At 44.3% G+C, this 13,084-nt stretch overlaps 1 protein-coding gene across 1 annotated transcript; it reads left to right on the top strand.

The window, feature by feature from the left end:
* Positions 1-472: 472 nt before the first annotated feature.
* On the top strand, positions 473-959 carry LOC138764750 (histone H3). The gene has a single exon (XM_069940998.1). The coding sequence runs from the start codon at positions 506-508 to the stop codon at positions 914-916; it is 411 nt and encodes a 136-aa protein (XP_069797099.1). The 5' UTR covers positions 473-505; the 3' UTR covers positions 917-959.
* The last annotated feature ends 12,125 nt before the right edge of the window (positions 960-13,084 follow it).

The raw sequence follows: 13,084 nt of genomic DNA, 5'->3' as shown, positions 1-13,084 counted from the left end.
TCCAGCCGAGGTTTCTGTCGAGTCGATCTCCACTCTCCAACCCGCACTACTCTTTATAATGCGGTGTCGCTAAAGCAGCCTGGAAACCTCCCTCCCAGAGACACTGGTGGAATGAGAAAATTCACTGATATTTAAAATGAATTTGATATGATCTGAGTGATAATCAGGGAGATTATTATTTGATGTTTCCATCAAACGTTCTTCAAAATTGGCGTGCGATTTGAAAATAAACTATAGCCAATCGTGTTTCTCTCTCTCACTCCGCTACCAGTCACAAAGTCGGTGGAAGACAATAACCCTGCAGCCGCTGCAGATCTGAAACGGCCCTGTGAGTCATATGATGATGGAGCCAATCACAGCCCTGGAACACGATGATTGTCATCTCTGCTCCAGCCATTCAGAGCGATGGGGCGGATTTTCACCAACTGTTTATAGGTCGGAGCCTGAACCAGTTTCATCATTCAAGTCCTCGTGTCTCAGATTGTGATTGCGCTGTTGAAACGGAATGGCCCGGACCAAGCAGACGGCGCGCAAATCGACCGGAGGGAAAGCTCCTCGCAAACAACTGGCCACCAAAGCGGCGCGAAAGAGCGCTCCGGCCACGGGCGGAGTGAAGAAGCCTCATCGCTACCGACCTGGCACCGTGGCTCTGAGGGAGATCCGGCGCTACCAGAAATCCACCGAGCTGTTGATCCGCAAACTGCCCTTCCAGCGCCTGGTGCGGGAGATCGCTCAGGATTTCAAGACGGACCTGCGCTTCCAGAGCTCGGCCGTCATGGCCCTGCAGGAGGCGAGCGAGGCTTACCTGGTGGGGCTCTTCGAGGACACCAACCTGTGCGCCATCCACGCCAAGCGCGTCACCATCATGCCCAAAGACATCCAGCTGGCCCGCCGCATCCGCGGGGAGCGCGCCTGAACCCGGCCTCGGCACCAAGTACAAGAAAGGCTCTTTTCAGAGCCATTATCCCGGCAGAATAGAGAGCTATGACTGGGGGCTTTCTGTTAAATAAGTTCAGTGTGTGTGCTGTGCTCTTGCTGATTTACGGAAACCTCGATGCTGCTGATCCCTTCCATACCTGTGAATTTGGTTTGAGTTAAATGGGACTTCATGATATTGATTGTAACCCACAAACAAGATCAACATCGATCCTGCCGAGGTTTCAGCTACTCAGTCTCGTGTCCGTGTACAGCCGCTTGTTCGAAAGGATGTTGCCAGTTTGGAGTTGATGCTGGAAATTGTGGAGATTTAGACGGGCCCTGTAACTTCCGGAATATGTTTATTAATGAATTTTTCATATTACTCTTTCTACACGCTCTTCCCAGCCCGGTGAGTCCTTCCGCAGACACTGTGGGTGGTTCTGAAAAGGGCCTTTGGTCACTGAGTTCACTTCGTGCCGCTTCACTTATTAGATGGGCAGTTGCAGGTGTCTGGGGATGATGTGGGTCTTGTTGTCCCGGGCCGCGTTACCGGCCAGCTCGAGAATTTCAGCCGTCAGGTACTCGAGCACAGCAGCCAGATAGACCGGTGCTCCGAAACCCACCCGCTCAGTATAGTTGCCCTGCAGTTACAACATGCGGATGTTCAGATCATAGAACGCACCCACAATAGGAATTAAACGGTAAAAATGCTTGTATTTTGCAGACATTAATCGGTCCCAAATGTCAAAATGTTCAATGACCGTGAAAAGCAGATGAGAATATGATGTTTCCGTAGCCTTTTATGGGCAGGAATTCAACAGGAACATGCAGCACTGAAACCGCATGAAGCAGAAATCAATCACGCTGAAAGTAAGATCGAAACTTCGGTACAACACTTTCATTGAGACTGTGAGTGGCACTTAAAAGAGTCGTTGGACAGGAGCAGATCTGCTTATCAGAATGCTGCTTGGATTGGAGAATGCTTTTTATCAAACAAGGTTAGCAGAACTACAAGATTTTGGGCTACAAGATTATGAGGTGATGTAGAGTCCTTTGTTTTGTTCTCTGCACTTTTCTTGGAGCTGTCTGAGGGCAAAGACCATGTCAGTAGTTCCTCTGTTTGCGCAAAAGACAAAGGAGGAAAAACCCAACACCCAACCCCAACCAACCAATTTTCCCCTGCAGCCGCTGCAACCGTGTCTGCCTGTCCCGCATCGGACTTGTCAGCCACAAACGAGCCTGCAGCTGACGTGGACTTTTACCCCCTCCATAAATCTTCGTCCGCGAAGCCAAAGAAGACAAGATTATGAGAGGCTTGGTTAGGTTGGACAGCCAGCATCTTTTTTCCAGGTATCAGAAGCAAAAACCAGAGGGCAACTATTTAACGCAAGGGTAGGAAAGTTTTGGGGAGATGTCATAGGTATGTTTTTATAAACACAGTATTGCTGGGGGTTGGGGTGGAGGGTGGTAGAATGTGGATATTCAAAACATTCTTGGACATACACATTGATGCAATAAAATTAGAAGGTTACAAGTATGAGGTTGGCTGGGGTTAGACTGTTGAGTAGGTTTATACTGTAGAGGTCAGCACAAGATTGTGGGCCAAAATGGCTGAACTCTCCTGCAATGTTCTATCTGATATTCCCATCTTTTGTTGTGGTTTTTAGATGTCCAAAAATGAGTCGGGCAAAGCAGAAAATTACTCAGAAAAGTTTAAACTTTCAACACCACACTATTTAGAAAAAGTAATTCTTTCCATACCTTGACCTTGGGACTGGGGGCTTGAGTGATGGGAATGGCTGGGTTATTATCCCTGTGAGAAACAGAAGTACCTTCACAGATTTCGCTCGAGACAAAAATTGAGAACAAAGAACATTTATTGTACAACAGTGCAAAGTTGGGTGCTTCCCCTTGCCCTGGGAATACACACACATACTGGGGCTCACCCAACTTTTGTACAGTTCATTTCAGTGTAGAGATACACCCCCCCCTAACATTCTTCTGCCTCCTGGATTGGTTTGGCATTTGGTAATTCTGTCTGCCTACGTGCAGTTTCTGTAAACTTGGAGACCATGGGGTATCCTGTTGGGGTCCCATCATGTCATTGTCCTTATTCATGAATCTGCCTTTGTCCTTATTCAGCCATCTCATCCCCCAGGACTTACTAATTCTATATGGAGAACTTGGTAATTTTGTCTATCACTATGCTTGTTCTATTATACTTGTGTAACCCTTCCTCACACTCTTATCGGAATTCATCCCTACTCAGCACTTACTTAACTTCCTCTAGTCTAGTCTATTATTCTTTATTTTATTCATACTAACTTTACTTCCAATAATCCATTATCTCTCGCAATCCCCACTTTTTCTTTAGCTACGCTTAGTAAATTCTCAACTGGAAACTTGGTCTTTTCACCAGCAAGTCAGTAAACGAATTGTAATCTCAGCATCATCAGATGGAGTTCGGGAAACACACATCCTTTGGGTTGTAGGGATCTGACGAAAGGTCCGTTGAATTAAACACTGCACACAAGTCATTAGGCAGGGAAGTTTCATGATGGCTAAAGTAATGAGTCCAACTGCTATAAGGGCTGTGAGTATCCACCTCCAATCACCAGTAAAAAGTTCAACAGCCTGATCATTGTGACCGTTGTCATCAATCGATCTTCCACAAACGTTGCCTTCAGCAGCTAACAAGAAATCGAGAGCCAGGCAGTTTTGATAAGCTGTAGCTTGTATCTGTTGTTGTTCTTCAGCCGATAAATCCAAGGCCATCGCTGTCTGTTTGGTGAGAATCTTCAAAACTGCCTGGAGTCTGGTTAAACGGTTTAAATGCCAAACAGCTGTGGTAGTCTGGAGCAGCCTGAGCCATTTACAACTCCAATCCCCCTTATAGTGATTGCCTTTAGCCTTCTGAATGCATTCGTGACCCAAAGGATGATTTACAAGATGCCAAGTTGGGGGGGAGCGTTTATTGTTACCTAACCTGTGAGTAGCAGCTTGTCTGCGAGCATTAGCATATATACCCCCTTCATCCCTACTCCAGGTATAGCCCTGACTAATGTTCTGCCTATCATTTTCCCATCATCTTCTTTGTACCATATTTTTAGCACTCATCTCTTTAATATCTGAAGAGGCCAGGACGCCAACCCAATCCACTCCCCTAGGGCAGTTCTGTTTCCCTGGTCCATGTTGGGATCCTAAATTAAACTATACTAAATAAAGTACCCCACTATGAATACACTGTATACCTGTGCCCTGTCTCCATTCTAAAGGTAAACCTGTCCATTCCTCAATGTAATTATCACCTCTGCTGCCCCTATACCAGGAGGACAATTGGGTGGTTTCCCAAAAATTGGGAACCAGCAGAAAAACAACACAGCAAATAATAAAAATAACATTACAGCACTTTTTCCCAGCGTAGCATAACTTTCAGACCAGAAGGATGCGAGACTGCACGCCAAGTGGAGGGTATATTATCAACGTCTTTAGTCCATGGATTAGCTTGTTTAATGTGTTGTATGTGAGTCCACCCCTTTTTGTTCGCACTGCAGTGTCGATTCAGAAGTACATAATAAGGGCCGACCCATATCGGTTTTAGTTTATGGTCTTGCCACGCTTTTACATATACCCAATCACCAGGTTTAACAGAATGAATAGGATACTCCAGGGGTGGGTTTTGAGCTAATAAACCCTTCTGTCGTAAGCCATACAGAGAAGTAGAAAGTCCCTGTAAATATTTAGATATGTACTGGTCATTAGCCTCAGGAATAGGGGTATCAGTGTGGAATCCCATGTAAGGAAGACCAAACATCATTTCATATGGTGAGACAGCAAGGTCCTTACAAGGAGCTGTGCGAGTCCTAATTAAAGCTAAGGGTAAGCATTTGATCCAGGAGAGGCCAGTTTCCTCATGAAGTCGAGTGAGTTGATTCATCTGTTCAACACAGCCTGAACTCTGGGGGTGCCATGGGGTATGTAACTGCCAATCTATTCCCAGAATTTTACACACACCCTGGAGTACCTCGATCTGAGTCAATGGTTTGAATAATGCCATAATGCGGAATAACAGACTCTAGTAATATCTGGATAACAGTGCTAGCATGATCATTAGGGGTCGGGAAAGCCTCAACCCATCGAGTAAAATGATCCACCATCACCAGGAGGTATTTATAAATGCCTCTCTTAGGTAATTCCATGAAGTCAATCTGTAGTCGTTGAAACGGGCATACGGCTATATCGCGACCACCAGGCTTTACCTGGCGCATGACTTTCTTATTCACTCACTGACAGATTGGGCACCCCTGAGTACTTTGCTTGGCTATGGTGTATATTCCCGAGCAATTAAAGGACTGTACAAAAGCATCAACAAGTGCCTGTGTTCCTCAATGCATCTGCTGGTGGAGCTGATCAATAATCTGATGAGCCAAGGCTTTGTTCAGTACTTGGCGTCCCTCTGCCGTCCACCACAACCCATCGGCAGTTTGACGCATTCCCTGGTCTTTCACATAAACCTCTTCTTCCCATGAAAAGATGGGAGTCTTTTGAACCTCGTAGGGTGGGGAGTAACAGCTGCATGTCTATTTTTTCTGTGAGTGCAGCCTGTTTGGCAGCTTCATCTGCCCGTCTGTTCCCCTGTGCTTCAGGACTGTCAATAATTTGACGGCCCCGTACATGAACTACAGCTGTCTCCTCAGGTAACATAAGAGCATCTAAGGATTGAACAATTAAGTTTTCATGGATCAACTTTTGTCCTTTCCCAGTTATCATTCCCCGCTGTTTCCAAAGGTGTGCACTACACCAAAAGCATACTTTGAGTCGGTATAGATTGTGCCCACCTTTTCCTCTAAACCCTGGAGAGCTCTGCAGAGGGCATATAATTCACAGGATTGTGCCGACCAATGACTGGGAAGCCGACTGGCTTCAATCACAACTCCCTTCATTCCCATCCACTATACTATACCCGCTATAACGAATGCTGTCAATGCAGCAGGAAGATCCATCAATAAACCATCTTTCACCCTCCCGTAAAGGTTCATCACTTAAATCATCTCTAATTTTTGTCTGTAAATCTATCACTTCTAAACATACATGCTCTAAATCATTGGGGACAGTATCAGAATCTGGAGAAACCAAGAAGGCGGCTGGATTCTGTTCTTTGTTCATAATCAGTGTCAAATCATCCCTATCCATGAGAATCGCTTCATACTTTAAAATTCTAGAATCAGTAAGCCACCTTCCGGCAAGTTGTAAGAGAATGGTGCAGACTGTGAGGGGTATGAACTAACATCGGGGCACCAAATGTAATCTTTCATCCTTCTTCGACTAAAATAGCAGTGCCTGCAATTGCTTGCACACATTCTGGCCAACCACGACAAATGGGATCTAAAATTTTTGAAAGAAAGGCAACTGGTTGTCTAAAGCCTGCCCTCTCTTGCATTAATACTCCCATGGCCACACCGTCTTTCGCATTGGTATATAGATCAAATGGCTTATTTAGGTCGGGTAAAGCCAAAACTGGGGCACTAATAAGATGCTGTTTCACCAAGGTAAAATCTTTAATCTCCTCCGCAAGTTTATCATTAAGAAATTTGACCAGGCTAGAATAGTTCTCAATCCAAATTCTACAGTATCCTACTAAACCAAGCAATTTTCTAAGTTCTCGAGCACTCTTTGGAGGCGGGATCTGCAGAATACCATGTGTTCTCTCTGGACTTATCTTCCTAATTCCTTGACTAACCAGATGACCTAAGTATTTAACTTCAGGTTGAACAAATTGTAACTTTGACTCACTCACTCTAAGACCCTTATTCCCTAGGAAATTCAGAAATTCAACAGTGTATTGTTTAACCACATATGTTTTTCCCGTGATTAATAAATCATCAACATTTTGTATTAATTGACAATTCTCTCTCCGAGGGGCCTCATCTAGTACCTGTTCTAAAACTTGGCCAAACAAATTTGGGGATTCTCTAAAACCCTGGGGAAGGACCGTCCACCGGTTTGATTTTTCCGTCCTGTAAAAGGATTCTCCCACTCAAATGCAAACATGTCCCTACTGTCTATTGCCAACGGACAGGTCCAGAAGGCATCTTTGAGGTCAATTACACTAAACCACTTACTATGGGGATCAATTTTACCCATTATCGTATAGGGGTTATGTACGACCGGATAACAGGTGAGAATGATTTTGTTTAACTCCCTCAAATCCTGCTCTAATCGATAGGTACTGTCTGGTTTTTGGACAGGTAAAATTGGGGTATTAAAAGGTGTTAAAAATAGAAGTACCTTAACAGAAATTGCTCGAGACAAAAATTGAGAACAAAGAACATTTATTTTACAACAATGCAAAGTTGGGTGCTTCCCCTTACCCTGGGAATACACACATACACTGGGGCTCACCCAACTTTTATACAGTGAATTTCAGTATAGGAATACCCTCCCCCTTACATTCTTCTGCCTCCTGGATGGGTTTGGCATTAGGCAATCCTTCCTGCCTACGTGCAGTTTCTGTGAACTTGGAGGACCAGGGGGTATCCTGGCGCATCATATCATTATCCTCATTGTCCTTATTCACAACCTTGCCCTTGTCCCCATTCACACCTTTCCAACTCTCAGAGCTACAGTCTCTTCATATGCAGAGTTCGCTAATCCTGTCTAGTTTACTCATTTAATATGCATAACTTGATAAATCTGTGTAAGGCTTACTAATTATATATGTAGAACTTGGTACTTCTGTCTAGGGCTAGGAGACCCTTATCTCACCCAGACTACCTCTACTTCCTACATTCTATTATTCCTTGCCTCTCCTTATCTTATTCATACAGTGGGCTCACTGATCCTGTCGAAAGGACTAGAAGGTTCTTATCTTACATAGGCTGACTCTGCTTCCTGCATCCTAATTTCCATGGTTAGCCTGTTCATACTGGTTTAATCCATCACTCCATGTGTCTGTACTAGTTTCCCCATCTTTCATATTTTTATGTCAAGTTTCCTCATCTCTCACAATCCTCACTTCTCTTTTAGATCAGTGTCACTGATCTGTCAAATTAACTGTGCTATTGGCAAAGTTGGTCTTTCTCCCAGCGGGTCAATAAACGAATTGCAGTGTCATAAGCATCCATTTGGGAAACACACACCCCTTGGGTTATAGAAATAGGGGTCCGCAAAATCATGAAATGAATACCAGCCTTTAGGTAGGGGAGCACCACACTGACCAGAATAGTGAGTCCTGCTGCTATAAGGGCTGTGAGTATCAGGCTCCAGTTCTCAGTAAAAAGTCTAGTCAATCCCACATGAGTCCAAGGTTGCCAAGTCTGAATATGGGCATGGGCAGATTCTTGTCGAAGTCCTGAAGCAGTGTCTTTAACCGCCTGACTGTTGTAAGCATTGTCAGGACTGAGTCTCGCACAGACGCTGCCTCCAGCAGCCAACGAGCAATAGAGAGCCAGGCGGTTTTGTTGAATCGTTGCTAGTAGCTGCCGTCTTTCTTCAGCCCCTACATTAAGGGCCATCGCCGTCCGTTCGGCAACGATCTCCAAAGCCGCCTGGAGTCTGAACAAATGATTTAAATGCCCAGCAGCTTTAATATTCTGGAGCTGTTTATTTCGTTTACCATTGGGACTCCCCTTAAAGTAGTGGTATTTAAGAATTGAAATGGCTGTTAACCCAAAGGATGCTCCACAATAGCACAGGTTGGAGAGGGGTGTTTCTTGTAACTTAATCTGTGAGTTGTAGCCTGCCTGCGAACATTAGCATATGTATCAACTCTCTCTCTGCCACATGTACAATCCTGACAATTATCCTGTCTGCCTTTGTGCCCACATCTGCTTTGTGCTAAACGTTTAAAACTGATCTTGTTAATATCTGCAGAGTCCAAAATACCATTAAAATCATCATATTGAGAGGTGTTCTGTTCCCCTGGTCCACATTTGAAATCTTTATTAACCCCTACCTTACTATGATCGTACCCTATATCTATGCCCCATCTACATTCTAAAGTAAAATACTGGCCATCTATGCTGCCCCTATTCCAGGAGGACTTAATACATTTTGAATACTTCAGTGATGTCCCAGAATTTGGGAGGCAACAATTAAACAGTACAATAAATAATAAAAACAACATTACAAGACTTTTTTCCGGCGTAGTGTAACTTTCAAGTCAGAATGAAGGACTGCACGCCACGTGGAGGGTGGATTTTCAAGATCTGTAGTCTGTGGTTCAGCAGCTCGTTTGATTCATTGGATGTGGCTCCAACCCTTTTCTTTCATTCGTACAGCGGTGTCTGTAATCAAAAGTACACAGTAGGGGCCATCCCAGACAGGTTTTAGTTCTTTATCTTGCCAAGCTTTAACAAATACCCAATCACCAGGTTTAATAGAATGAATAGGATACTCCAGGGGTGAGTTTGAGCTAGTAAACCCTTCTGAGCTGCCAGTCTATGCCCAGTCTTTTACAAACCCCCTGGAGTACCCGAGAAGTGAAGTGTGTACCCCGATCCGAGTCAATGGTCTGGATCATCCCATACCGTGGAATCACAGAATCCAGCAGTACTGGATTCGGGGTCGGGAAAGCCTCAACTCATCGCATGAAATGATCTACCATCACCAACAGGTACTTGTGAACACCTATCTTAGGTAACTCTGTGAAATCCACTTGTATCCGTTGGAAAGGGCATACAGCGATATCGCGACCGCTAGGCATTACCTGGCGCATGACTTTCTCATTAATTTTCTGACAAATTGGACACCCCTGAGTACTCTGCTTGGCTACAGTGTATATGCCCGAACAATGAAAGGAGCGTACAAAAGTGTTGACAAGTGCCTGGGCTCCCCAGTGTGTCTGTTGGTGGAGCATATCAAAAATTTGCTGTGCCAATGCTTTGTTCAGCTCTTGGCGTCCTTCGGCTGTCTACCACCACCCATCACTAGTTTGACGCATCCCCTGATCCCTCATATAAACCTCCTCTTCTCGTGAAAAGATGGGAGTCTTTTTAAGCTCCTGAGGGATGGGGAGTAACAGCTGCATGTCCACTTTCGCAGTGAGCGCAGCCTGTTTAGCAGCTGCATCTGCCTGTCTGTTGCCCTGTGCTTCAGGGCTGTCACCAGTTTGATGGCTCCGTACATGAACCACAGCTATTTCTTCAGGTATCGTCAGAGCCTCCAAGGATTGGACAATTAGGTTCTCATGCATCAATTTCTGTCCTTTTCCCGTTATCATTCCCCGCTCCTTCCAAATTTTCGCAAAGGTGTGCACTACCCCAAAAGCGTATTTTGAATCTGTGTAGATTGTGCCCACCTTATTTCCCAGACCTTGGAGAGCTCGACAGAGGGCATATAATTCGCAAGACTGGGCTGACCAATAACTACCCCCTCTTTCCCATCCACTATATCCGCTATAGCGAGTGCCATCAATACAGCGGGAAGAGCCATCAATAAACCATCGTTCTCTCTCCTGTAAAGGCTCATCACTTAAATCCTCTCTAATCTTAGTCTGCAGGTCTATCACCTCCAAACATATATGCTCTAACTGATGGTGTTGGCAGAGCTTGGAGAGACTAAAAAGGCTGCTGGATTATGTTCTCTACTTGTAGTCAGAGTCAGATCTTCCCTATCCATCAAGATCGCTTCGTATTTGAAAATTACACCATTAGCCATAACGATTCGGCGAGTGATATTAACTGTATTCTGAAATGAATTTATTTTAAAAATAGCCGAGTGGGAATAAGACATGTCTTTGTCACTGCAGACGGCAACGAATTTAATGATTATTTAACATCGCTATTGTAGTTTAAACATTAAATGCCTTGCGCCACAGCCCATAGGAGCTGGCCTTATTTAAAACAATCTGTAAAAACCGGCACTGAAAACATTCAAAATATGTACTTATGAGGATTGCACACACAATTATTTAAGTACAGTCTAGTTTCTATTATATTCCACTTAGAGTTCGACTACATGAATCCTGGAGCTTGTGGGGTCATTATTGAATCAAGAAATATTGGTGCCCTGCCAATCTCATTCTAACATGCCAATTTCTCCAGTCCTTAAGTCAAAATGTACTGAATAGCACCTGGTACAAGATCTGTGAGCTATTAATGATATTGTTATGCCTATGCACCCAATTGTTCTGAACTATGCCACTAATTAAATCATATTCCAGAACTAAATTACTGTGCAATACAGAGAAATTGTGCTGAGGCATGAGTTTCACTCCAGAGGAAAATGCACCAGCGAAATCAATCATTGACTTATTGGATTCCCCAGAGGTTTCTTTATTCTCCAGAGGTGGGCGATCTTTAAGCTCACAGATCTTGACTGCTGAATGTGTACTAAATCTATTGAGAGGGCTCCATACCTCTAACTGCAAGAGAGGAGCCTGGAGCCTCAGTTTCAAGTGAACAGCATACAGTGCCACAACGTGCTTAGAGGGACATGCACACTCCCCCTTCAACTGGCTGATCCAGCCACTTTACACATCAGATCCTTTCTTTATCTCACATACACTTAAAATTAAGACGTATAGAACTCAACCTATTTGCGCAAACATTTCTCCCTGCAAATGTTATAACATCACTCAACTCTCAGGTACTCCCTGTGCAAAATCACATTTGAATACAATTTATTTCATAAATTGGAATTAACTGGTAGTTAATTCGCTCATTCTACAGTATTGATAAATGATCATTTATGACATTTAAATTTTAGCATGAATTTTAATCAGTATTGGTCAATGATTGAAGTGAGAAGTCGTGATTTATGAAATTATCTCTGGTCTCTACTCTCCCACTCCCGGCACTTCTCCCAACGTCTAGGATCTGGCCACAGTCCCTACCTTTTCCTTGCTGCCCCTCCACAGCTCCCGTAAATGCCTGCATTAAAATCTTAGCCTTTCCCTTCTGCTTATCCTCAGATCTCTGTACAAAGGCTTTTTGCGCAATTTGTAGAAGCTGGGTTATTCCCTGCTCATGCCAATTCTCAGTTTTCTGTAATTTTCTCCTTCTGTCTGGGGCTGAATTTGTAACGAAACTCGTTAATACTAATTTTCCCCTGCTGGGGATTCTATATCCAGACCCCCATATTGCTGTATAGCCATACGCAATCTATTCAAAAATGCCGAGGGGGTCTCCTCGGGTCCCTGAGGAACTTCGAATGCCTTTTTAAAGCTCTGTCCCTTCGGAACAGATTCCCTGATTCCTTTAATCAGATTAACCCTATACTCTTCCATTAATACCTGACCATCATTGGTATTTTTATTCCAATTAGGTCTAGCCAAGGGGAATTTAGCTTCTCCAGGTACCGCATCTGGTCCCCCTTGGTGATCCCGATCCCAGACTCTAATCCCTGCCTGGCGAATCATTCCACGCTTATCCAGGGTAAACAGAGTCCTAAATAGAGCCGTTAATTCATCCCATGTATATATATTTGGTCCCAACAATTGATCCAATTGTTCAGCGCATCCCTGGGGATCCTCTATCAGGGAAATCATTTCCCTCTTAAAATTACGCACCTCCGTACTGGTCAAGGGCACATTTACAAAACCGAGACCCCCTCCCATGGGAACCTCCCGTAGGGGTCTCATCCAGCTAACTTCTAGCTTATTATTTCTGAAATCCTGCTCTTTAGAAACTGACTCACATTGTCCTGCCCTTTCTTCCTGGAGGTTCTCACTCTGCTCAAAACTACCATTGCCTCTGTCTCTTGTCGACCGTGGAGGCAATCTAATACTCTGCGAACAGGTCATCATACCACCCCTATTCTCTTGAGGAAAGGAATGTAACACATCCCATCCTTGTGTTCCAGGTACAAGAGGTTCCTCATCTCTCTTGTCTTCACTTCTCTTTTCTTTCAGGACCAGTTCATCAACCCGATCCTCTGAGCCAGCAGGCTGCCTATTCCCTGCTTTCAATGTTATCCCTTTGATTCTTATACAACCAGATGTTCAGTTCCTGACACATCCAGTCATCCTCGGATCCGAGCCTCGGCCAATATACCGAGCTTCCTTTAATAGGGCTTTTAACCCATTCCAGACAACAGTACTTAATCATGAAGTTTGTCTTTTCCCCAGGTTCTCCCCGAACCCCAGTCAGATAACATTACTCCTAATGGACTCTGTTTGGTTATCTGATCATCCAATCCTTCACTAGGATTCTCTTTCTTACTGCCC

This window comes from Narcine bancroftii, chromosome 5 (genome assembly GCF_036971445.1).
Source record: "Narcine bancroftii isolate sNarBan1 chromosome 5, sNarBan1.hap1, whole genome shotgun sequence".
Taxonomy (NCBI): domain Eukaryota; kingdom Metazoa; phylum Chordata; class Chondrichthyes; order Torpediniformes; family Narcinidae; genus Narcine; species Narcine bancroftii.
This window is presented reverse-complemented; position numbering and strand designations above follow the sequence as displayed.

What these genes read in the sequence shown, in the direction of transcription:
- LOC138764750 (XM_069940998.1), top strand. Translation starts at nt 506, where the DNA reads ATGGCCCGGACCAAGCAGACGGCGCGCAAATCGACCGGAGGGAAAGCT.